At 37.5% G+C, this 26551-nt stretch overlaps 1 protein-coding gene across 5 annotated transcripts in view; it reads left to right on the forward strand.

Annotated features, from left to right (window-relative positions):
• AGO3 (eukaryotic translation initiation factor 2C, 3) overlaps nucleotides 1-26551 on the forward strand; it is a 144049-nt gene that overhangs the window by 72891 nt on the left and 44607 nt on the right. For all 5 annotated transcript variants that reach the window (XM_021093288.1, XM_021093289.1, XM_021093291.1 and 2 more), the window contains 7 exon segments: nucleotides 1275-1409; nucleotides 5812-5899; nucleotides 6024-6171; nucleotides 6934-7053; nucleotides 10246-10368; nucleotides 11160-11293; nucleotides 15508-15692. In XM_021093288.1, coding sequence (XP_020948947.1) covers nucleotides 1275-1409; nucleotides 5812-5899; nucleotides 6024-6171; nucleotides 6934-7053; nucleotides 10246-10368; nucleotides 11160-11293; nucleotides 15508-15692 — 933 coding nt within the window.

Here is a 26551-nt window from a genome sequence, read left to right on the forward strand (position 1 = left end):
TAAGCAGGGAAGGGAATGTATATTCATTTAATTACCATGCAGCCAAACTGTAGAATAATATGAAGTCATTAAAAAGAAAGTGTTGACATGGAAAGATCTTTAAGACATTGTTAATTTTTTTGTAATGTTTTTTTGTTAATTTTTTTGTTGAGCCACAACGGGAACTCCTTTTATTTCTGTAACAGAGGAAAAAGTAATATGTGCTCACTATTAAAAAAATGAAGATTTAAGATAAAATTGAAGAAAATAAAAATATGTCAATAACCTCATTATCCTGAAATAACTACTACTAAAGCCTTGATAAATAAATATCCTTCCAGGAGTTATCTTGTGGCGCAGTTAAGGATCTGGCATTGTCACTGCAGCAGGCAGCTTGAGTGGCACAGGTTTGATCCCTGTCCTAAGATCTTCCACATGCTGTGGGCACAGCCAAAATATATATATATTTGCAGAGATAAGGGACATTTTGTGGAAGACATTTAATCCCAAACCAGGGATCATAAAAGAACACCACAGCGGGCATGTTTTTTAAATAAAAAAATAACACAGTAGCATGTAGCTTATTGTCTGTTTTGGTTTTACTTTTCACTATATCTCCAGTGCCTTTATAGTACATAATAGCAGTCAGCAAGTATGTGTTTTAAGCAATGAATGCTAGTGGTCTGCTAATTATTGGTGAAGCTCTTCTAGTTCCAAAACCCAAGATTAAGAAATCATACTTGTTAACTCTTAGAAGGCTGCTGACTGTAGCTGGATAACATTGGGCAGATACCCTCACTGTTACTACTTATAGCTTGGATTAGTACTAGTAACATTTAATGCCACCGTCTTCTCAAGTCTACACCAGGCAGGAAATAGATAGACATTTCGCTAGAATAGATAAGCCTTCTGAGCTAACACAGAAGCTTTGTTTAAGAAATAATACCGAACCATTTCTTATTCTAAGGTGCCCTGGGCTTCCTTGTCTCTTTACAGACCTTGTCTCATAGCCAGAACATTGTTCTGTACATGTAGTAGGGAAGGGAATGAGTCTGTTACCCATGATGAGAGAGATAGATTATAAAAACTGTAATACACTTTTCTGTTATTGTATTTGTCTTCCAGTCAAACAAATCAATTGAAACTGCTTAATTTTGGAATTACCTATGTATATAGATATACATAAAAGGGTAATTTTAACTCTATAAGTAGTTAATTATCATGGAGCCTGAGATCAAGTTTTTCATTTTTTTAAAGGAAACATTAATTTGTACTATGTGTGTTTTTCTTCTTAGTTTCTGCCACTGCCTTCTACAAAGCACAACCTGTAATTCAGTTCATGTGTGAAGTTCTTGACATTCATAATATTGATGAACAACCAAGACCTCTGACTGATTCTCATCGGGTAAAATTCACCAAAGAGATAAAAGGTGAATTAATTAGCATTTGGACAACTTAACTATAAAGTGCATGAATATAACAAACTTTTATTGAAATTCTTTTAAGTTAAAATCTGTTCATGTAACATCATCAGTAAAAGTATAGATTAGGTCTAAAATATCACATTAAATTCATTACCATAACATCTTAGGTAATGTTTCAATGATAGAAATACCAAGTAAAGGCATTCGTATTGATATTAGCTAATTCTTTGTTAATACTTTCCCTTACTAGCTGAAGGTATGAGAATATCCCATGGGAAAATGCTTCTATGATACTGTTGAAAATAGGAGGTTTGTTCCAAAAACTTATTGCTTCATAATTGGAGCCATTCTTTGAACATATGCTAATATAATAATTTCTTTACTTTTCTGAAATGTTAGCAGAATATTTATCCCTTTGTAAATTTTATGGATATGAAGCTAGCCTGTTTCATATCTTGTTCTAGAGTTGAAACTTAGTTATTTCATATACATTATTCAATTGACCATTGATCTTGCCTATTTTAGTTAGTAGCTAAAATTTATACAGTGGTGTTGCATTGTGTGTTTTTTACTAGTATAAATTCATCTCTACATGCTCTTCCAAAGAGAAAAATAAAAAATTAATTTCAGTTGTATTCTCAGATTTATATTTTATATATATTTACTCTGTATATTAGTACCTTTCTATATACAAACACAGTTTTATGTGCAAACCCACATATGCTGTACTTTATCAGCAATTTAAGGGATTTTTCAGGAGTAATGTTGATTGTATAAAGTCCTTGCCTTGTTCATGACTTTAGAACCTAATCCTCACATAAGATGTAACTCCACTGTATTTAGTTCCTTATTATTTAGATACAAAGAGAAATTAGATATCCTCTTAGAATGAATAGTATAAGTTCTATTTATAGTAAGTGTTGCATCTTAAATAGAAATAATTATGTTTCATTTTAAGGTTTTGCCTATTTGTTGCAGGTAATTTCAGCTTATGGTTTGAATGAAGCATTGAAGTTTGTTCTCTGAACATCTTACAGTTCCCCAAATCAATTAGTTTAGCTGAATGCATCCTGCTTGCTCGAGTAATCATTTATTCTTTGTCATTCAGTAATCAGAAGAGAGAGAGTCATTACAATAAAACATTGAAAGGAAAATCTTCCTGCTTCGAAAATAAGCATCCATTTATCTCAAGTTATTTGTTTCAAGAAAGTGTTATGTATTCTTATATTGCAACCATACCATTGTCCTTTCATAATCTGTATTAAATGCAGTTAGTATTGTTGGGAGGTGCATTACCCACCATTAATGTGTGATCATCTAAATGCCATGGTTTCCAGTGGAGTTGCTGCTTAGTTACCACCTCTGATATCATGAAGTCACTTAATTATTTTGCGGTAACTATGCAATCAACTCATATCACCACTCTATCACAGAAAATACAAGATGTACAGAACAAAAGGATTCAACTGCAGCCCGAAGAGCATGGACTCGATCTTAACTTCAACTGCTCAGGGGGCCAAAGAAATGACTGAAAAAATGACTAGAAAGCATTATAAAGTTGATGTTATAGTGAAGGTAAAGCCAAGTTTATAGGTTAAATATTTGATTTATTAAACCCAAAAACATTTTTTTGGTTGGATGGAGGGTTTGGGGAGGGACCTTGGCAGAGAATTATCTAGTCCATTTTTTTAATTTCCAGCTTTTGCTAACCCCTGGATTGGATCTAATCCTTAGGTACCTATGACTACTGATTTGGGGTAGAAAAATCTAAGTTGGATCTAACTGACAAACTGATGTATTTTTTTCTCCAAAGTCAAGAAGGCTTTTCTTCCCTTTTTTTTTTTTTTTTTTTTTAAAGCGGGCTCTTTAAAGTACATCGTGTATTCCTACTTAAGTAATGCAGGAGAATCAAAGTTACATGTTCTGTGCTATAAATTTGGGATTACATTTTAGTTGACATGAGGAATTTGATGATAAACTATTAAATAGTGATAAAAAGTGTTCTGTAATGAGTAGTACAATATTCATTTGGTTCAAGTTGAACTTCTTCCTAAATATTTAATGATAACTTTAGAGTGGTTTCTTTATGAAATAATTTATCATGGTTAATAGCAGAAATATTGGGGGAAGTATATGGTAAAAGTACCATATGTATGTAAGTGTATCAACTTGCTTTTGATAAAAACTTACTTAGAAGGCTTGTAGAACCTTACTGATAATTTTTTTTAAATCAAGGCGAAGATTTGAAAACAAATTTTTTTTTTCTTTTTAGTCTTTTTGTCTTTTTCAGGGCTACACCTGTGACATATGGAGGTTCCCAGGCTAGGGGTCCAGTCAGAGCTGTGGCTGCCAGCCTACACCAGAGCCACAGCAACACAGGATCCGAACCACATCTGCAACCTACACCACAGCTCACAGCAATGCCAGATCCTTGACCCACTGAACGAGGCCAGGGATCACACCCGCATCCTCATGGATGCTAGTTGGGTTCGTTAACCCCTGAGCCACGACGGGAACTCCGAAAACAATTTTTTTAAGGAATATAGATGACAGAAATTTGCTTCAAATTTTTCTATCATGTTTTCCCCCTAAACAATTTTTTACATCTTGCTTACTTAATATTGTTGGTATTTCCATCTTAAAAGGCCTTCTCTTGGTAGTAGTTTAATTTCTGGTCTCATTTATAATATAGAGGCATAGTAAATGCTCTAATTGATCTGAAATTTTAGTTTTATAAAGATAGTTACAAATAAAAACAGTTTCTTACTAATTCAACTAGGAGTACTTCTCAAGAAAACCCCATTACTAATTTGGGTACAGTGACATTGTGTCCATTTAACATCTTAATTTATGCTGATATGTCAAAAGAAAATATTACTATAATTGAACTTTGTGTTTGGTACTGCAGTTAGTAGATGGAAAAATACGTTATAGTATATCAGGGTCTCTCACCCTTGGCACTATTCATATTTTGGGCTGGATAATTCTTTGCTGTGGTTGGGGATGGGAGGTAGTCCTGTCCTGTGCATGGCAGGATAATTTAGCAGCATCCCTGGATCCAAGCAATCCTAAATCTAGGCTCCACTAGATGCCAGTAGCACTCCTCAGTCATGACAATCAAAAATGTCTCCAGACATTACCAAATGTTCCCTGTTATGGCAGGGAACCTTTGCACTATGGGATACACAGATATAAAAGGAAAATAATACAAAAGTAATAACTGAATTACTCTCAGGGAGCTAAAAGTTGTCCTCCATCTACCCCTTTTTAGATTTTCTTCCTTTGAAGTATAGGCCTTGGAAATGGAGTTACTTATCTGTGACCAGTAGCCACTGTATCTGTTTAACTGTTCTCTGGGTAGCTCCAAGACTGCACTGGCCAATATAGTAGCCACTAGCCACATGTAGCTATTTAAACTTTAGTTTATTGAAATTTAATCAAAATTTCAGTTTTTCATTCACAGTAGCTACATTTCATGTGCTAAGTAACAAACATATTGCTAGTGATTTTAGCATAGATGTAGAACAGTCCGTCATTGCAGAAAATTCTTTTGGATACCACTGCTTAGGAAAATTCATCCCAAAGAATTTCAGCCAATGGTTTAAAAGCTCATGGCTTCACGTTCTAAAGCGGGTCTGGGATCCTCAAACTCCTAGGGTCCACAGATGGACACACGATCCAAGAACATCTAAAGTCATATATTAAATTATGTGTATGTGCATTTTTCTGAAAATGTATTGCTTTCATCAGATGCTCAAAGGAGTCATTGATTCTGTAAGAAGATCTGGATCGCCTGGTTTAGGAATTATTTTGGTTGCGTTTGATTTCTATTAGTAGTAAGAGAATGTCACTATATTATCCTTTAACAAAATTGTCACTCCACTTCTGTTAAAAGAGCCTGGGATTTTTTTCCTTCTTGCTTTGTAAATCTTTGAAGGACTTTCTTCTTGAGCTCTATGAAATTCTGATCTTCAGTCACTGTGTGATGACTGGACTATCCAAATATCACGTACTTTGAAGGTTATAGAATATCTTGCAAATTATTGCAACTCCTTTTCCTTTGCTCCTTCCCTCTCCCAGCATAAAAACCTACATTATAAGTGGGGGGGGGAGTATTATTATTATTATTGGAGAACTTTGTCCCTTGATCTACAGGCCCTGTAAATTTTATGATACTATTTTTTAACAGCTTGATAGAATAGGGAAAAGGCTTGGAGTTAGGTCCATCATGATTGTAACCATTATTAACCATGTTGTATATAAAATCTTTTGTTACTATCACATTGCCTGTATCACAGATTTTCTGTCTGTTTAGAATTTGGGTATTTAAAGTAGTGAACAGGCTTTATAGTTGTAGATATTTTACGTATGACAGTTCTGTAATCTCAGTTTTTCTTGTTGGGAACAGGTCTGAAGGTTGAAGTGACTCATTGTGGAACAATGAGACGGAAATACCGTGTTTGTAATGTAACAAGAAGGCCTGCCAGTCATCAAACGTAAGAAAAGCTGGTGTTTGTCAGAGCAGAGATGATGTGCGGCAGCTTGCTCTAGTTAATGGATTGGGAGTTTTGCTGGCTCATAATAAGATAAGAGTTGTTAATGTGTAATTTTTTTTTCCAGCTTTCCTTTACAGTTAGAAAATGGCCAAACCGTGGAGAGAACAGTAGCACAGTATTTCAGAGAAAAGTATACTCTTCAGCTGAAGTACCCACATCTTCCCTGTCTGCAAGTGGGGCAGGAGCAGAAACATACCTATCTGCCACTAGAAGTAATGTATTTAGCCTACTTATTAATATCCTCTTCTTCATCATTCTGTTGGAATTTTTTAATGACCTGTAACTTATTTTATATTCTCACATTTATTTTGAAGATTGAACTATTTTTAAATTTCATTTTATTCTAAATTTTCAGTTTTGAAATAATATGGGAAAAAATTTATCCGCGGTCCTACCACTCTAAATGTAACCACTGTTAGCATTTTGGTTCACTTCTTTTACGCCTTTTTATCCAGTGCACATTTTACCTAATTATAAAGCAGTATCATTTGCTGCCTTTTTACTTAACATGATATTTAAAAGAAGTGGTTTAATGGAGTAGGTTTTAAAATTTAATCTCACATGTAATTTGAGCTCAACATTTAAAATACATATATCTAGGAGTTCCCATTGTGGCACAGTGGTTAACGAACCCGACTAGGAACCATGAGGTTGCGGGTTTAATCCCTGGCCTCGTCAGTGGGTTAAGGATTCAGTGTTGCTGTGAGCTGTGGTGTAGGTCAAAGACTTGGCTCGGATCCTGCGTTGCCGTGGCCGTGGCATAGGCTGGTGGCTACAGCTCTGATTCGACCCCTAGCCTGGGAACCTCCATATGCTGTGGGTGCGGCCCTAAAAAAGACAAAAAAATAAAATAAAATACATATATCTATATATTATATAATATATAATTGTATGTTATATATAATTTACATATGTATGTATATATAGAATATGTATATATATCCATCTAGTACAAAACTTTTTTCCATTTGTAGGTCTGTAACATTGTGGCAGGGCAGCGATGTATCAAGAAGCTAACAGACAATCAAACCTCCACTATGATCAAAGCAACAGCAAGATCTGCACCAGATAGACAAGAGGAAATTAGCAGATTGGTTAGTACTTAACCCTAGAAATGGAAATTAGAAATGTATTTGGATAAGCTACTAAAGAACCATATCCTTATCAACTCATACCTTATTACCATTTTATGGACTATCGTAATTGAAAGAGATTATGGAAGTAATCTAGTGGTATTCTAGGGGTAAACCTTAGCAGGTTCTATGATAAGGGTTAGATCCTTCTAATTTAACCACTCAACTCTTTAATTATATCCAAAACAGATTCTCTGATAACTAATGTTTCAGTTTAGTGAACTGGACCTTTATGAACTCTTACCTAAAAGAGGAGAGGAAGAGGAAGAAAAGTCAAGGTATTATGACTAGCAGTGGTGAACGTCTTAAGACACAAAGTAGGATTGCTTAACCCCAGTAACAGCACTGGTGACTATACAGGATGAATAAAGAAAAATGAGGAGTTCTTACTGTGATGCAATGGAATCAACAGTGTCTCTGCAGTGGGATGTGGGTTCTGTCATGGCCGGGTACAGTAGTTTGAGGATCCACCATTGCTGCAGCTGGGGCAAAGCTCGCAACTCTGTCTCGGATTCCATCCCTGGTCTAAGGAACTTCCATATGGCACAGGGTGGCCAAAAAAGAGAAGAAAAATAAATATGAGACAGTTCCAACCATATGGAGTCTCTAAGCTGTCTCCTTCTAAGTGGGGAAAAAAGAGAGAGATCAATACCACTTCATAAAACTGATGGAATAAGGCAGAATGAAAAATAAAGGCAGCTAGATCTTACTTTTTCTTGAATACCATGTAAACTGCCCAAGTGAAGAAAAAAGCCTAGAAATATGAATATTTCCCAAAACAACTTAATAACACTTTGAGAAGCAATTTTAAAGATTGTTGAAGGAGTTCCCTGTTGGTTCAATGGGTTAAGTATCCAGTGTTGTCACTGTGGCTTAGGTCACTGCCGTGGTGTGGGTTCAGTCTCTAGTCTGGAAACTTCCACATGCTGTGGGCATGACCAGAAATAGTTTTTAAAAAATAAAGATTGTTGTAAAGGGGCTACAGAACTGGATCTTTCATTTTATAAGCCAGTTACCAAAACAAACAAACAAACAAACAAAAAAAAAAAAAACAAGTCTTTTCTTCCTTACAGTTTTGCCAAGAGTAAGTTATTACATGATATTTAATTAAGAAAACATAGGTTGATTCAAACCATGGATTTTTCTCTGATCTAATATGACAAAATTTTAAAACCTTTAAGAGCCTACACTCTCTCACTATCTCTATAAAATCCCAGTTTTAAAACCTTTAAGAGCCTACACGCTCACTATCTCTATAAAATCTCACTATCTCTATAAAATCCCGATAAAATATAACTTGTTTATTACAGCTTTTCTGTAAGGAGAAATGATATTGTACAGTGATTAGAAGCGTAAGCTTTGGAATCTAACAACTCTGGTTTCAAAGTCTTAACTTCTGGAGTTCCCGTCGTGGCGCAGTGGTTAACGAATCCGACTAGGAACCATGAGGTTGCGGGTTCGGTCCCTGCCCTTGCTCAGTGGGTTAACGATCTGGCGTTGCCGTGAGCTGTGGTGTAGGTTGCAGACGCGGCTCGGATCCCGAGTTGCTGTGGCTCTGGCGTAGGCCGGTGGCTACAGCTCCGATTCAACCCCTAGCCTGGGAACCTCCATATGCCGCGGGAGCGGCCCAAGAAATAGCAAAAAGACAAAAAAAAAAAAAAAAAAGTCTTCTTTACTCACTTACTGTTACTATTATTGTGTCATTATCATTATAACATCTGGTAGGCTAGTGCAGTGATTGTAAGTAGGAAGAACGCTAGAATCAGAAGGTACATGGTTTCAGATTATACATCATTTGCTTAGCTATATGGTTTTATGCCAGTCATTTAACTTTACTAAATTTTAGTTTTATCCTCTATAAAATAAAAATTATCAAAAACTTACTTTTATAGTCATAAGGCTATTATGAAAACTAATTATAAAACATTTAGCACCAAGCACATCTTGGTAAATAGTGGTTATTGTTTTTCTTTGTAAACTTACAGAAATGAATGGCATTTAAGCTTAAAGAAAGGATGCACTTCAACATAACTTAGAAAACAACTTTTCCTGCCTATTGTAGGGAGATTCTTTTTCCATATTTAGATTAAATAGTGTTTTTTAATAGATTGTTACTCTAAGACTTGAACTCTGCCGCCTTTTTGTAACCATGTTTGACCTTTACCCTCAGACTAAATAGATATGTTTTGAAAAACACACTATAGTACACTATAACCATGAATTACACTTTGAGATCCAAGTCTACACTGAATTACAATAAATTGTTTATCTTTGCATCTATTGGTATATTATGTAAAAATTATAATCAGTATCTCATACTGGCTTTCTTGTCTGTCTCAACTGTATCTCAAGTAAATTTTATAATGTACCATATTTTATTTGAAAATATTTAGGTAGGGAGTTCCCGTTGTGGCGCAGCAGAAACGAATCTGACTAGGAACCATGAGGTTGCAGTTCGATCCCTGGCCTTGCTCAGTGGGTTAAGGATCCGGCGTTGCCATGAGCTGTGATATAGGTCGAAGACACGGCTCGGATCTGGCGTTGCTGTGGCTATGGTGTAGGCCAGCACCTAGAGGTCCAATTAGACCTCTAGCCTGGGAAGCCCCGTATGCCATGGGTGTGGTTCTCAAAAGCCAAAAAAAAAAAAGAAAAGAAAAAAATATATATATTTAGGTAGATTTTATATAAGTTGTAAATCAAGTATTTAGGGGAAAAAGCCTTAGGATTATTAATATTTGCTGTCAAACTCTACATAAAATAAATTTTAATATGTCTAGGTCCTCTAATTAGAAGTAATTAACCATTTTTAGGTCACATATTTCTCTTGCAATCTCTAGACCACCCTCCTCAAAATATATTAGGCTTAATCACATAAAATTACCATTTTCATGAGTCATAAGTAGTTGAAATTTCTTATTATTCAACCTAATACATTTAAATGTTCTATAAATCACCAAGAGGTTCACAGGCTTCCTGCAGTCCACTCATGGTTTGTGGTGCCCAGGTAAGATTCTCTGCTCTATAGTTAGGGTCCATTATCTAGACCTATCATAAAACGTTGATTACACTGTGAAGAAAAAAAAATAGAGACTTCTAAAGCAGGGGATTTGGGGGAATTTTGAAAGTAACCCTGTAAACTTTTTCTGTTGATAGGTAAGAAGTGCAAATTATGAAACAGATCCATTTGTTCAGGAGTTTCAATTTAAAGTTCGGGATGAAATGGCCCACGTAACCGGACGTGTACTTCCAGCACCTATGCTACAGTATGGAGGCCGGGTAAAACCTCTTGAGAGTTTTTAAATTATAAACATAATTTTAAACATTCCTGGGTATGGAGAGAAGGGCATCCTAGCTATGTCTGGAATTTTGAAAGTGGTTTATTGTTCCAGCAGTGTTTTTTTGTTTGTTTCAGGATGAGTGTCTGCATAAGCTTAGTAGAACTTTTGCTTATCTATGATAAAAATATAAAATATTGATTTAGGGAGTTCCTGCTGTGGCACAGCAGGTTAAGGATCTATTGTTGTCTCTGTGGTAGCTCCAGTTGCTGCTGAGGTGCAGGTTCGATCCCTGGCCCTGTGCAGTGGGTTAAGGTGTTCCCACAGCTGTGGTGTGGGTAACAGCTGCAGCTTGGATTCAGTCCCTGGCCTGGGAACTTGCATATGCCTCAAGAGTGGCCAAGAAATAAATTTTTTAAATAAATTAAAAGAGTTCCCATTGTGGCTCAGGAGGTTAAGAACCCGAAACAATGTCCATGAGAATGTGGGTTCGATCCCTGACTTTGCTCAGTGTGTTAAGGATCCAGTGTTGCTGTGGCTATTGCGTAGGCCAGCAGCTGCAGCTCAGATTCAGCCCCTAGCCTGGGAACTTCCATATACTGCAGGTCCAGCTGTAAAAAGAAAAATAAATGAATTTATTTTTTAAAAATAACATTGATTTAGAACAGCCTGCTCCATGTAGAATACCACGTGTATATCAGTTTAGCAATTTGATGTACTCATTTTCAGCTCATTCAAATAAATTATATCTTAAGTATTTGTTCTTCTTTACTTTGTTCTCTTTCTCCGTAGAATCGGACAGTAGCAACACCAAGCCACGGAGTATGGGACATGAGAGGGAAACAATTCCACACAGGAGTTGAAATCAAAATGTGGGCTATAGCTTGTTTTGCCACACAGAGGCAGTGCCGAGAAGAAATATTGAAGTAAGGCTTTTCATTAGTTTTGCTTTGGGACCATTTTGTGTTTAAATTTTATATTTCAATTTTAAATCACTCAGCTAAAGTTCTAACCAGTGTTGCCTCAACATGAAGTATATTTAATCACTGGACCTTTAAAAATGTTTCTTTTCCATAGTTTGATGATGATTCCTGAATTTTTTGGTCATATTGAAATCACTGATTCATTCTCCTAGGCATCCTAATAAGACTAGCATAGGTGGTATAGCAGGAATATCATTGGCTTTTGATGGCAGATAGGTCTAATTCCCAGATTTACCACTTCCTAACTTTATTACAATGGATAATTTAATCTCATTGTTTCAGTTTTCACCTTTTAAAAATAGAGATAGGAGATCCTGCTATAGCACAGTGGGTTAAGAATCTCACCACAGGGGCCTAGGTTGCTGTGGAGGTGGGGGTTTGATCCCTGGCCCAGTGAAGTGGGTTAAAGGATACAGCATTGCTGCACCTGAAGCATAGATTGCATTTGGGACTCATATTCAATCCCTGGCCTAGGAACTTCCATATGCCATTTTTTTGTGTGGCCATAAAATTAAAAAAAAAATAGAGATAATAAGTACCTTTTTATTGGGTGAGGATCAAATAACACCTTATTTCTCTATTGAGTTCCTTGAAAGAGTCATTTAGCTTCTCATTTTCACTTCCTTACTTTCCAAAATTTGGCCTCTATCTTCATCACTTTACTTTTTCTCCAGACTCTTTCCCTCAACATCTAAGTGATCAACAATCTTCTGTTTAAATTTAAAACAAATCCCCAAAGGAGTTCCCTTGTGGTGCAGTGGGTTAAGATCCAGAATTATCGGAGTTCCCGTCGTGGCGCAGTGGTTAACGAATCCGACTAGGAACCATGAAGTTGCGGGTTCGGTCCCTGCCCTTGCTCAGTGGATTAACGATCTGGCGTTGCCGTGAGCTGTGGTGTAGGTCGCAGATGTGGCTCGGATCCAGCGTTGCTGTGGCTCTGGCGTAGGCTGGCAGCTGCAGGTCCAATTAGACCCCTAGCCTGGGAACCTCCATATGCCTCGGGAGCGGCCCAAGAAATGGCAAAAAAAGACACACAAAAAAAAGATGCAGAATTATCGCTTTAGGGTCCTGGGTCACTGCTGTGGTGCAGTTTCGATCCCTGACCTGGAAACTTCCATATGCCATGGGCACAGCAGAAAACAAAAAAAAATCTTCAGTTTTCACTTTATCTGACTTATTCTCTCAGGATTCCAGGCCTCCATTCTCTCTTCTTTGTTGAAATCTTAGGGCTCTGCTGAAACTAGTTCCTGAAAGATCTTCAGTATCTTTGTGCTTATCAATTCTTTTTTTGTTGTTGTTTTTGTTCTTGTTGTTGTTGTCTTTTTGTCTTTCTAGGGCTGCACCCATGGCATATGGAGGTTCCCAGGCTAGGAGTCCAATCAGAGTTGTAGCTGCCAGCCTGCACCAGAACCACAGCAACACAGGATCTGAGCCATATCTGCTACCTACTCCACAGCTCACGGCAATGCCAGATCCTTAACCCACTAAGCGAGGCCAGGGATCGAACCTGCAGCCTCATGAATGCTAGTCAGGTTTGTTAACTGCTGAGCCATGATGGAATCTCCTGCTTATCAATTCTATTCTCAGCCATTATTTTTCTCCACATGTGTGCAGCTTTGGATGCATGTGACTACCTTCTTGACATTTTCTCCATCCTTGCCTCCCTGGTTTCTTTTTATCACTTTGGCTTCCTCTCTTCTCTATTTCCTCTCTTTTGGGACTCTCAAGTCTTTGGGGCTTTAGCAGTCTCAAGGGCTTCTGCTGTTACTCTTATGTAAGAAGTCGTCCTATTGTGAAGAAAATACCAGCTCCACTTGTGACCACCCCATTCTAAAACTTTTAGACTTCTCTTTGACAAAGAATAACATTAAAAGTCAGTATGATTCCCATCGTGGCTCAGTGGTAATGAACCCAACTAGTATCCATGAGGACCCAGGTTCAATCCCTGGCCTCACTCAGTGGGTTAAGGATTCAGCATTGCTGTGAGCTGTGGCGTAGATTGCAGACATGGCTCAGATCTGGCGTTGCTGTGGCTGTGGTGTAGCCAGCAGCTGCAGCTCCGGTATGATATCTAGCCTGGAAACTCTTCCATATGCCACTGGTGTGGCCCTAAAAAAAAACAAGAACAACAATAAAAAATAAGTGTGACATTTAAACTTTTTCATTTGCCTCTTAAGTCTTTTCTCCATTTTCATAAATTCTGGACAAAGAAACTGAGCACCGTATTCTCTCTGTCTCTCTAGTATCTTTTTCCATTTCCACTTAGGCTTCTCTTTACTGAAAGTGTCTCATTTCTATACTCTTCTGTGATTTGTGATGCTGGAAATAATCCATGATAGTAAACATAGTAGCTTATCAATATCCTCACCATTTGTACTTGTCACTTCCTCTGTAAAATAGAATTATGATTTGTGTAAATTTCCTATCTCCCCTCTAGAATCTGATTTTCTTAAGAAAATTATTACTGTCTAATATCAATCTGCCCTAATAGATTCTATAAATTATGCCCATAATGAATAGTTCTTGAGAGACACAGAGATCAGTTACACTAGGTCAGTTCAAAATTTGCTTTGCCTCTTTTGTGCAAGAAAATTTTTTTCCATTTAATTCTGTTCACTTCTTTTTATTAGTTCCAAATCTCTAAATTTATGTCTTACGGTTCACTTAGCATATTTTTTTCTCCAAAGTTTTTATCCCCTGGCTTTCAAGTAAAATGTCATGGAGACAGTTAAATACAGTGCTGTGATTATCTTACTTGACCTCCAGAGACCAAAGAAAACACCTCCAATTGTTTTTCAAGCTTCAAGTTATTCTTTTCATTTTACATTTGTTATTCATGGCTTGATAGAAGTCTCATAATCATTGGGCTTATGGCTCTTGTTCAAGCTAACTGAAAATATTCAACTTCATACTTCTTGAATTAAGTACTAATAAGGAAAAGGAGAAGAATTCTTACTTCATCTCTGTCCTGAGGGAATCAGTGTTTTTGAGCAAAGATCACTCAGATCCTTGACTTAGGACTATATGTGTTTTAAAAACAAATAAAGTGATTGTTAAACCCCAACATTATTACTTATTTATCCTAGGCTAAATGCAGAATTGTGTTTAAATATGAAATTATTAATCTCTGGTTTTTTCAGTATGCATAAAAGTACATTAAAGTGCTGCTTGCCTCATTTTTTTTTTAATCTTTTTGTCCTTTTTAGGGCCGAACCCGTGGCATATCGAGGTTCCCAGGCTAGGGGTCTAATCAGAGCTGTAGCTGCTGGCCTATGCCACAGCCACAGCAACTCGGGATCCGAGCCTACACCACAACTCACAGCAACGCCGGATCCTTAACCCACTGAGCAAGGGCAGAGATCGAACCCGCAACCTCATGGTTCCTAGTCGGATTCGTTAACCACTGCGCCACGATGGGAACTCCTCATTTGTTTTTTTAAAATTCTTTCTTTCTTTTTTTTAATTGGTTCTGAGGATAGAATCTTTTCCCTGCTATCCTAGTTTCAGATAGGTAATATCATAGAAAGAAATTCTGGACTAGGTCATAGTTCTGACTCTTGCCATTTATTTAAGCATTTAACCTCAATCAAGTACTTACTCTCCCTGAAATTGATTCCTGATCTATAAAATGGCAATAATACCTAACCACTTTCTTATGAATTTTGTCAGGATCAAATTATAAAATGTACAGTAGCTTAAATTTACCAAGTTTATATATCATGTCTTAGGCAGTGTGCTAAATGCTTTACATGTATTATCTCTTTTAATCTTCACGCCAATCCTATATTGAAAGTAATCATTTTACAGATGAGAGAAACTGGAAAAATCTGCCTAAACTTCTGTAGCTTATAAGCAACAGAAATAGAGTTGGAACCTGTTGTGCTAATTCTAGAGCTGAGCTCTTAACCAGCACACTTTATTACTAATGCCCTTTGTAAACTACAAAATGGCGCATAACTATGTAATAGTGTTCTTAGTTTGCGAAATGGATTACTGACCAACCATTGCCCTTAACATCAGTAGTCTGGTGACCTCTTCATATATGGAGCACACAGACCTTTGCCTTTTTCTCCATTCCCTTCTCATACTTTCCATTACTACTTCGTAGGTGTTGGCGACTAGGCAAAGGTTTTATTTTTAGTGATTTCTCCTTCTAGGGGTTTCACGGACCAGCTGCGTAAGATTTCCAAAGATGCAGGGATGCCTATCCAGGGCCAGCCTTGCTTCTGCAAATATGCGCAAGGGGCAGACAGCGTGGAGCCCATGTTCCGGCATCTCAAGAACACCTACTCTGGGCTGCAGCTCATTATTGTCATCCTGCCAGGAAAGACGCCAGTGTATGGTAAGGATATCATTGTATTAAGATTGCATTTTCCCTCAAGTAATCAGTATTCTTTCCAGAATTATGCTAACACATACCCTACAACTTTCAAACATTAAAGTACATTTGATAGCTACAGTATTTAAAACCATGTATTGTTACTATAAAAAGACAAATCAGAAGAACAAACTAAATAGTCTGAGACCCTGCAAAAAGAATTTCAGTGAAGGAGGCATTAAAGACTACAGTGTTTTAATTGCTGCTATACAGCAAAGTGATTCAGTTATCCATATATACATTGGTTGTTTTGTTTTGTTTTGTTTTTACTTTTTAGAGCCACATCACGGCATGTGGAAGTTCCCAGGCTAGGGGTCAAATAGGAGCTACAGCTGCCAGCCTACACCACAGCCACAGCAACTAGGGATTTGAGCCACATCTGCGACGTACACCACAGCAACACCGATCCTTGACACACTTAACACACCAGATCCTCAATGCACTGAGCGAAGCTAGGGATTGAACCCACATCCTCATGGATCCTAGTCGGGTTCATTAACTGCTAAGCCATAAAGGGAACCCCTATACGTTGTTTTTTTATATTCTTTTCCATTATGGTATATCTCGGAATATTGAATAAAAGGAATTATTTATTTAAAATGTCATTGAGCTAACTTGAGTATCAGTATAATGTAGTGGTTAAAAGAATAGGATCTGGAGTCAGACCATGTTACTTAATAGCCAGGTATTGCCAGATGTATTTCCTGTGTGATTTAGCTGAATTACTTAACCAAGTCGAGGCATAGTTTCCTCATCTGTGAAATTGGGATCCTAGAAGTATCTAACTCTTAGAAAGTAGTTGTAATGATTAAATAAATTTGCATATGTAAACAGGGCCTAAAATAGCACCTGTCCTAGAGTGGACATTAGTAAATGTTAGCTGTGATTATTGTAAACAAGTTAAAGTTTATGAGATTAATAAGTTAAATATAAGTCATTGAATCATGGAAAAACACAAAGAAATTACAATTTTCGGAGTTCCCGTCGTGACTCAGTGGTTAACAAATCCCTCTAGGAACCATGAGGTTTCAGGTTCGATCCCTGGCCTTGCTCAGTGGGTTAAGGATCCGGCGTTGCCATGAGCTGTGGTGTAGGCCAGTGGCTACAGCTCCGATTCAACCCCTAGCCTTGGAACCTCCATATGCCACGGGTGCAGCCCTGAAAAGACCAAAAAAAAAAAATTATAATTTTCAAACTGCTCAATGGGACATAATCATTTAAGCTTAGAAATGATAGACTTCACAAAACAAAGTTATTAGATATGATTGCATAAAAGTTAAATTTTCCATATAACTGAAATTAAAAGGAAGCCATGGAAAATGAAAAATATGTGCAGCAAATGGAGACAACAAAGGGCTAGTTTATTATTAGTTAAAATATCCATATAGATGTTATTGCATTCAAAGAAAAAAAATTGTATTCTTTTAGATTAATGAGCAAAGAATATAAACCAAAATTGCTTGAGAAAAATCAAGTAAATGGCTTTTTTCAGGTTTTTTTGATGGTTTTTTTGTTTGTTTGTTTGTTTTGTTTGTTTTGCTTTTTAGGGCCACACCTGTGGCATATGGAGGTTCCCAGGCTAGGGGTGGAATTGGAGCTGTAGCTGCCAGCCTACACCACAGCCACAGCAACGCGGAATCCGATCTGCGTCTGCCACCTACACCACAACTCATGGCAACACTGGATCCTTAACCTACTGAGCAAGGTCAGTGATCAAACCTGCAACTTCATGGCTCCTAGTTGGATTCGTTTCCACTGTGCCACTACAGGAACTCCCAAAACAAGTAAATATTTGAGAAAGTGTAGGCTTTCACCAATAAAGTACAAATTAATAAAAAGAAATGTTTATGCTACTAAATTAGCAAATATATACTATAATACCTAGTGCTTGTGAATATGCTGTGATGAATCTAGTATTTTAATACAGTGCTGATGGCAGTACAAATTGATAATATTCTTTCATCAAGTATTAAAATGTGTTTTCAGTCAGCAATTCAGTATTTCTAGTTCTAGGAATGTGTTCAAAGGAGAGAATTCATGATGTAGAAAAATCTACTAATACATAGTTTTAAACAATGAGTAAGTTATAGTATGTTGGTGAAATCATGATTCAAAATGACAGCTGTGGAGTTCCCTTTGTGGCTCAGCAGGTTAAGAACCCAACACAGTGTCTGTGAGGATGTGGGTTCAATCCCAGGCCTCACTCAGTAAATTAAGAATCAGGCGTTGCTACAAGCTGTGGCATAGATTGCAGATGTGGCTCAGATCTGGCATTGATGTGGCTGTGTCATAGGCTGGCAGCTGCTGTTCTGATTCAACCCCTAGTCTGGGAACTTTCATACACCATGGGTGCATCCATAAAAAGAAAGAAAAAATGATGGTTATAAAATTCAAAAGGTATTTAAGTTGTGATAAAATACAAAATGTGTTAAACTCAAAGGATTCGTAAATCAAGGAAAGAACAAACACCTCAAAAAAGACAAATGGCATAAAAGGGAAATATAGATGGTCAGTTATCTTATGAAAAGATGTTCCCACTCATTAGTCATTAAATAAGTATGAACTAGAATAAACTATTTTTCACCAATAATCCCATTTTGGGCAAAGATGTTCATAAATGTACTCTCTATATATGCTGTTGATGGGAGAGAAAGTTGGTATTACCATAACCTCTAAACTGGCGTTCTTGCCTGCATTTCCTCTAGTTCACTTTCAGACCATTTTCTACACTGCTTCACTCAGTGATTCACTGAGTGATTTTTCTAATTGATAGGTTTTAATTTTTTAGAACAGTTTTAAATTTACAAAAAAATTGAGCCGGAGTTCCTGTGGTGGTGCAGCAGTGACAAACCCTACTAGTATCCATGCCTTGCTCAGTGGGTTAAGGATCTGGCATTGTCATGAGCTGTGGTTTTGGTTGTAGATGCGGCCTGACATTGCTGTGGGTGGGGCATAGGCTGGCAGCTACAGCTCAGATTCGACCCGTAGCCTGGAAACTTTCATATGCCACCAGTGCAGCCCCTTAAAGACAAAACAAAACAAACCCAAAAACATTGAGCAGATAATGTAGAGAGTTCCTATATGCCTTCCATCCCTTGTACACAGATTTCTCTAATTTTTAATATTTTGATTTAGTGTGGTACATTTAATGAACCAGTATTGATAAACTATTACTAACCTATTGTCAACAGTTATTAACTTACTGTCCACTGTTTGCATTAAGAGCTGCTCTTTGTATATACAGGTCTATGGGTTTTGACAAGTGCATAATGTCATGTAGCTACTATTACATTATCAAAGAGTAGTTTCACTGCTCTAAAAATTCCCTGTGCTCCACCTTTTTATCTCATCTCTTCAAACCCCTGACAACCACTGGCCTTTTTAATGTCTCCATAGTTTTGCCTTTTTTAAAATATTGTATAGTTGGAATTGTACCATATATACTCTTTTCTGATTGGCTTTTTTTCACTTAGCAATATTTAGGATTCCACCATGTCTTTTTGAGACTTGAAAAGTCATTTCTTTTTTTTTTTCCTTTTTAGGGCCACACTTGCAGCATATGGAGGTCCCCAGGTTAGGGGTTGAATCAGGGCTGCAGCTGCTGGCGTATACCACAGCCACAGCAATGCAGGATCCTGACCACATCTGTGACGTACACTGCAGCTCAGAGCAACACTGGATCCTTGACCCCCTGTGCAAGGCCAGGGATCAAACCCGTGTCTTCATGGATACTAGTTGGGTTTATTACCACTGAGCCACAAAGGGAACTCCAATAAGTCATTTCTTTCTTTCTTTCTTTTTGCTCTTTAGGGCCGAACCTGCAGCATATGGAGGTTCCCAGGCTAGGGGTCTAATCAGAGCTACAGTGGCCAGTCTACGCCACAGCCACAGCAATGCCAGAGCTGAGCCACATCTGCAACCTTACACCACAGCTCACGGCAACGCTGGATCCTAAACTCACTGAGCGAAGCCAGGGCTCGAACATGTAACCTCATGGTTCCTAGTCAGATTCGTTTCCCCTGCGCCACAGCAGGAACCCCTAAGTCATTTCTTTTTAATGCTGGGTAATTTTATATTGTATGAATGTACTACAGTTTGTGTACGTTTACCTCTTGAAGGACATTTTGATTGCTTTCAGTTTTTGGCAGTTATGAATAATGCTGCTACCAACATTCATGTGCAAGTTTTTGTGTGGTTATGTTTCCAACTCAATTTGGCAGATAACCAGTAGCGCAATTGCTTTATCCAATGGTAAGCCTGCCAAATTATCTTCCAAGGTGGCTGTATAATTTTGTATCCCCTTCAGCAATGATATTGCTCTGCATCCTTGTCAGCATTTGGTATTGTCAGTTTTTTTGAATTTAGCAATTCTAATAGTTGTGTAGTAGTTTCTTATTACTATTTTAGTTTGCAGTTCCTTAATAACACATAATATTGAGCAGCTTTTTGTGTACTTTTTGCCATCTATATATCTTCAATGAAATGTCTATTCTAATCTTTTGCTCATTTTTTTATTTGGTGTGTATGTTTCCTTATTGTTCAGTTTTAAGAGTTCTTTGTATGCTTGGATACAAGTTCTTTATCAGATACATAGTTTGCAAATATTTCCTCCCAGGCTGTGGCTTCTCTTCCCTTAACAGTTTCTTTCATTGAGCACAGGTTTTCAACTTTAATAAAGTCATCAATTTTTTCTTTCTCAGATCGTTTTCGGTATTATAGTTAAAAACCCATTGCCAAACCAGAGGTAATCTAAATTTTCTTCTGTGTTATCTTCTAGTAGTTTTATAGTTTTCCTTTTTGTATATAGGTTTATGATCCATTTTGACTTAATTTTTGTGAAAAGTATAAGATCTGTGTCTAGATTTTTTTTTTTACATGTGGTTTCCAGTTGCTTTAGCACAATTTATTGGAAAGATTATCTTTCTCCATTAAATCGCCTTTGCCACTTTCTCAAAGATTGATTGACTGTATTTGTGTGAAGCTATTTGTGGACTCTACTTTGTTCCATTGGTGTATATATGAGTTCATTTGCTAACACCACACAATCTTGATTAATGTAGCTTTAAAGGCTTGAAGTCAGATTGTGTCAGTTCTCTATTTTGTTCTTCTTCTTCCCTATTTTGTTAGCTAATAGCTCTTTTGCCTCTCTATATCTTTTTTTAGGGCTGCACTGGCGGCATATGGAAGTTCCCAGGTTAGGGGTTGAATGGCAGCTGCAGCTGCAGGCCTATGTCACAGCCACAGCAATGCAAGATCCAAGCCGCATCTGTGACCTACACCACAGCTCACAGCAACACTGGATTCTTAACCCACTGTTCGGGGCCAGGGATCAAATCCACATCCTCAGGGATACTAGTCAGATTCCTGTTCTGCTGCACCACAACAGGAACTCTGACAATTAACAATGTTTAAAGTCTTCTGTTCTTGAACATAGAATATCTCTCTGTTCAAAGCTTCTTTTGGAGTTCCTATTGTGGCGCAATGGTTAACGAATCTGACTAGGAACCATGAGTTTGAGGGTTTGATCCCTGCCCTTGCTCAGTGGGTTAAGGATCTGGCGTTGCCGTGAGCTATGGTGTAGGTTGCAGACGCAGCTCGGATCCCGTGTTGATGTGGCTCTGGCATAGGCTGGTGGCTACAGCTCCAATTCGTAGCCTGGGAACCTCCATATGCCGCGGAAGTGGCCCAAAGAAATAGCAAAAAGACAAAAAAAAAAAAAAAAGCTTCTTTTGATTTCTTTTGTCAGAGGTTTATAGTTTTCCTCATTTAGATTTATGTCTAAGTATACTGGTTTTTTCTTTTAATGCTAGTGTTAACGGTGTTGTGTTTTTAATTTAATTTTTTTTTTTTGTCTTTTGTTGTTGTTGTTATTGTTGTTGTTGTTGTTGTTGTTGCTATTTCTTGGGCCGCTCCCGCGGCATTATTGTTGTTGTTGTTGTTGTTGTTGCTATTTCTGGGGCCGCTCCTGCGGCATATGGAGGTTCCCACGCTAGGGGTTGAATCGGAGCTGTAACCACCGGCCTACTCCAGAGCCACAGCAATGCGGGATCCGAGCCGCGTCTGCAACCTACACCACAGCTCACGGCAACGCCGGATAGTTAACCCACTGAGCAAGGGCAGGGACCGAACCCGCAACCTCATGGTTCCTAGTCGGATTTGTTAACCACTGTGCCACGACGGGAACTCCTTATATCTCTTTCTTGCGTTAGCTTAGACTTCCAGTATGAAGTGGAATAGCAGTAGTGGGAGGAGACATCCTTGCAGTGTTTCTAACCTTAGGAGTAAAATATCTAGTTTCTCAACAGTAAAACATGATGTTAGCTATCGACTTTCTACAGTTGTTTCTTATCAAGTTGAGGAAGTTCCCTCTAATCCTAGCATGCTGAGAGTTTGTATTATGAATGAATGATGGAGTTTGCCAAATTCTTTTCTGTTTTTTTTTTTTTTTTTTTTTTTTTTTTTTTTTATTTTCCCACTGTACAGCAAGGGGGTCAGGTTATCCTTACATGTATACATTACAATTACAGTTTTTCCCCCACGCCAAATTCTTTTCTGTATCTATTGATATGATCATATGATTTTTCTTTTTTTTCCTCTTAATATGATTGATTAATTGATTTGGGGGTTTTGTGGGGGGGGTTATTTGTCTTTTTAGGGCCTCACCTGTGGCATATGGAGGTTCTCAGGCTAGGGGTCGAATTGGAGCTGTAGCCACTGGCCTACAGCACAGCTTAAGGCAACACCAGATCCCTAACCCTCTGAGTGAGGCCAGGGATCGAACATGCATCCTCATGAATACTAGTCAGATTAGTTCCATTGAGCCACGATGGGAACTCCTGATTAATTGATTTTTTAATGTTTACCCAGCCTCATGTGCCTAGGGTAAATCCCACCTTGTCATTATGTAATCTAATTTACTAATCTTTTGTTGAAGATTTTTACATCTGTGTTCATGAGAGATACTGATCTATAGTTTTCCTTTCTTGTAATGTCTTTTTCTGGTTTGGGTATTAGGGTAATTTTGGCCTCAGAATCAGTTAGGATGTATTTCCTCTGCTTCTCTTTTCTGGAAGAGATAGTAGAAAATTAGTATTTCTTCCTTGAATGTTTGGTAGATTTCACCAGTGAAACTATCTGGGCCTTTTCTTTTTTTGGAAAGTTATTAATTATTGATGCAATTTCCATAATACAGGCCTGTTCAGATAATGTATTTCTTCTGCATGAGATTTGGTAGTATCATTCAAGGAATTGGTCTGCTTCATGTAATTCAACAAATTTGTGGGCCTAGATATTCTTTTATTATCCTTTAAATATCCTTGGACCAATGACCCTATTTTCATTTCTGATATTAATAATTTGTGTCTTCTCTTTTTTTCTTGATTACTCACACTAGAGGTTTATCAATTTCAAAGATATTTTCAAAGGACCAGCTTTTATGGTTTCCTTGATTTTCTCTGTTGATTTCTTATTTTAAAGTTCATTGATTTCTGTTCTAATTACTAATATTTTTTCCTTCTGCTTGTCCTAGGTCTGTATTGTTCTTCTTTCTCTATTTTCCTAAGATAGAAACATAGATTATTGATTTTAGATTGATCTTCTATGCATTCAGTATCATAAATTTTTCTGTAAGTACTGCTTTCACTGCATCCCACTAATTTTGATAAGTTATATTTCATTTTCATGTTACATAGAATTATGTAGTTTAATATATGCATATTTTGGGATTTCATGGCTATCTTTCCATTACTGATTTCTAGTTTAATTCCATTGTGGTCTGAGACAATACTTTCTATGATTTCTATTCTTTGAAATTTGTTAAGGTGTGTTATGGATCAGAATGTGGTCTTTCTTGATGAATGTTCCATATGAGCTAGAGAAGAATGTGTGTTCTGCTGTTATTGAGTGGGTATTCTATAAATTACTCTTAGAGTCAGTTGATTGATAGTACTGTTCAAGTCCACCATATCCTTATTGATTTTCTGCCTGCTGGATCTGTCAGGCACTCCACTACAATAGTAGATTTGTCTATTTCTCCTTGCAGTTCTATCAGTTTTTGCCTTATTTATCTTGGCATTCTTTTCTTAGTTGCATGTGTTAAAGACTGTCCTGTCTTCTTAAAAAATTAGCCCTTTCACCTTTACTCCTGATGATTTTCCTAGTTCTGAAATTTACTTCCCTGTAAAAATAATATAGTAACTCTAGTTTTCTTTTCCTTGGTGTTAGCATGATATATCTTTCCGTATCACTTTACTTTTTTATTTTTTATTTTTATTTTTTGCTTTTTAGGGTCGCATATATGGCATATGGAAGTTCCCAGGCTAGGGGTTGAATCAGAGCTGTAGTCACTAGCCTACACCACAGCTATAGCTGTGACCTCTGCAGCAGATTGTGGCGATACTGGATCCTTAACCCACTGAGCCAGGCATTGAACCTGCATCCCAGTGCTCCCAAGACACTGCTGATCCTGTTGCACCACAGCGGGAACTCCTTTTTTTCTGGTTTTATTTATTTATTTATTGTCTTTTTAGGGCCACATCTGTGGCACATGAAGATTCCCCCTGCCTAGGGGTCAAATCAGAGCCACAGCTGCTGGCCTTTGCCACATCCACAGCAATGTGGGATCTGAGCTGTGTCTACAACCTACACCATACCTCATGGTAACACCATGAGCAAGGCCAAGAATGGAACCTGCATCCTCACGGATCCTAGTTGGGTTTGTTAACTACTAAGCCATGAAGGGAACTCCCTTTTTTATGGTGTTAAATGAGCATTTTACATATTTCATTTTCTTTCTTCTCTTATATCAGTTATACTTTTTAAAAAATTTTGTTGGCTTCCCTAGATTTTGCAGTATACATTTACAACAAATCTAAGTTCACTTTCAATAATTCTATATCACTTCACAAAGTATAACCTTATAGCAAAGTATTCCCAATTCCTCCCTCCTGTCCTTTACATTTTTGCTGTCATTCATTTCACCTATTCATAAGGTATAACCTCTCAATACATTGTTGCTATTATTGTTTTGAGCAGTTATCTGTTCAATTAAGAATAAGAAAGTAGGAGTTCCTATTGTGGCTCAGTAGTAACGAACCAGACTAGTACCCATAAGGATGTGGGTATGATCCCTGGCCTCGATCATTGGGTTAAGGATCTGGCATTGCTGTGAGCTGTGGTGTAGGTTGCAGTTGCAGCTCAGATCTGGAGTTGCTATGGCTGGGACGGAGGCCAGCAGCTGTAGCTCCGATTAAACCCGTAGCCTAGGAATTTCCGTATGCTGCACCTTCAGCCCTAAAAAAAAAGAAAGAAAGAAAGAAAAAAGAATAAGAAAGTGAAAGCTTTTATTTTACTTTTATTTATTTATTTCTTCTCTTACCTTCCTTTTTTAAATGTAAATTTGGACTATATAAATTTTCCTTCTCTCTGAAAAATGTCTTTTATCATTTCTTGCAAGGCAAGTCTACTGTCTTAGGTTTTTTTTTTTTTATTTGTGTGAGAAGGTATTTCCCCATCACTTTTAAAAACTTACTTGTTTATCTTTGCTTATAAATCAAATTATCCACTCACATAGTTTCAAGTGTTAAATCATTCTGAAATTCTTATTTTCAGAAACAACCCCTTTATAGCCATCATCCCATTTATTTTCCTCATAGAAAACTTTCATTATTTGCCGCTTTTTAAATTTAATTTTTGTTTCTTAAGTGTAGCTACCTGTATTTCAGCCCTCTTTTGCCAGAGCCCTGGGATCTCCTATATTTGTCTTATGTTGGTGTGTTGGTATCAGTGACACCTTCCTTAAATCAATCAATTGGTGTCTTTTTTTTTTTCTTTCTTTCTTTCTTTTTTTTTTTTTTTTGGTTTTTAGGGCCACACCTGCAGCATATGAAAGTTCCAAGGTTAGGGGTTGAATCAGAGCTACAGCTGCCAGCCTACACCACAGCCATAGCAACACCAGATCCAAGCTGCATCTACGACCTACAGCACAGCTCAGGGCAATGCCAGATGCTTTAACCTACTGAGCAAGGCCAAGGATTGAACCTGCATCCTCATGGATACTAGTCAGGTTCTTTTTTATTTTTCCTTCTTTCTTTCTTTTTTTTTTTTAAATTACTCAATGAATTTTATTACACTTATAGTTGTACAACGATCATCACAACCCAATTTTATAGCAGGTTCTTAACTCATTGAGCCACAACGGGAACTCCCTGGTGTCAGATTTTGATTGTAGTTTTCATTCCTTCTGATGTACTCTTTTGGAGTTCCCATTGTGGCTCAGCAGGCAAAGAACCCAACATAGTGTCTGTGAGGATGTGGGTTCAATTCCTGGTCTTGCTCAGTGGATTAAGGATCTGGCATTGCCACAAGCTGCAGCATAGGTCACAGATGGGTCTCAGATCCTGAGTTGCTGTGGCTGTGGCATAAGCTGCAATTGCAGCTCTGATTTGACCCCTAGCCCAGGAACTTCCATATGCTTCAAGGCAGCATTTAAAAAAAAAAAAAAAAAAAAAAAAAGGAGTTCCCATCGTGGCACAGCAGAAACAAATCTGATTAGGAACCGTGAGGTTGAGGGTTCGATCCCTGGCCTTGCTTAGTGGGTTAAGAATTTGGCATTGCTGCGGCTGTGGTGTAGGCCAGCAGCTGTAGCTCCGATTTGACCACTAGCCTGGAAACTTCCATATGCCACAAGTGCAGCCCTAAAAAGCAAAAAAAAAAAAAAAAAAAAAAAAATCTGATGCACCGTTTTCATGGGTGTGTTCCTCAGTTGACTATTTGTTAACAAGATTTTGTGTCTATGTGTGGTAAAATATACATAACTTAAATTT

This window comes from Sus scrofa, chromosome 6 (genome assembly GCF_000003025.6).
Source record: "Sus scrofa isolate TJ Tabasco breed Duroc chromosome 6, Sscrofa11.1, whole genome shotgun sequence".
NCBI classification, from domain to species: domain Eukaryota; kingdom Metazoa; phylum Chordata; class Mammalia; order Artiodactyla; family Suidae; genus Sus; species Sus scrofa.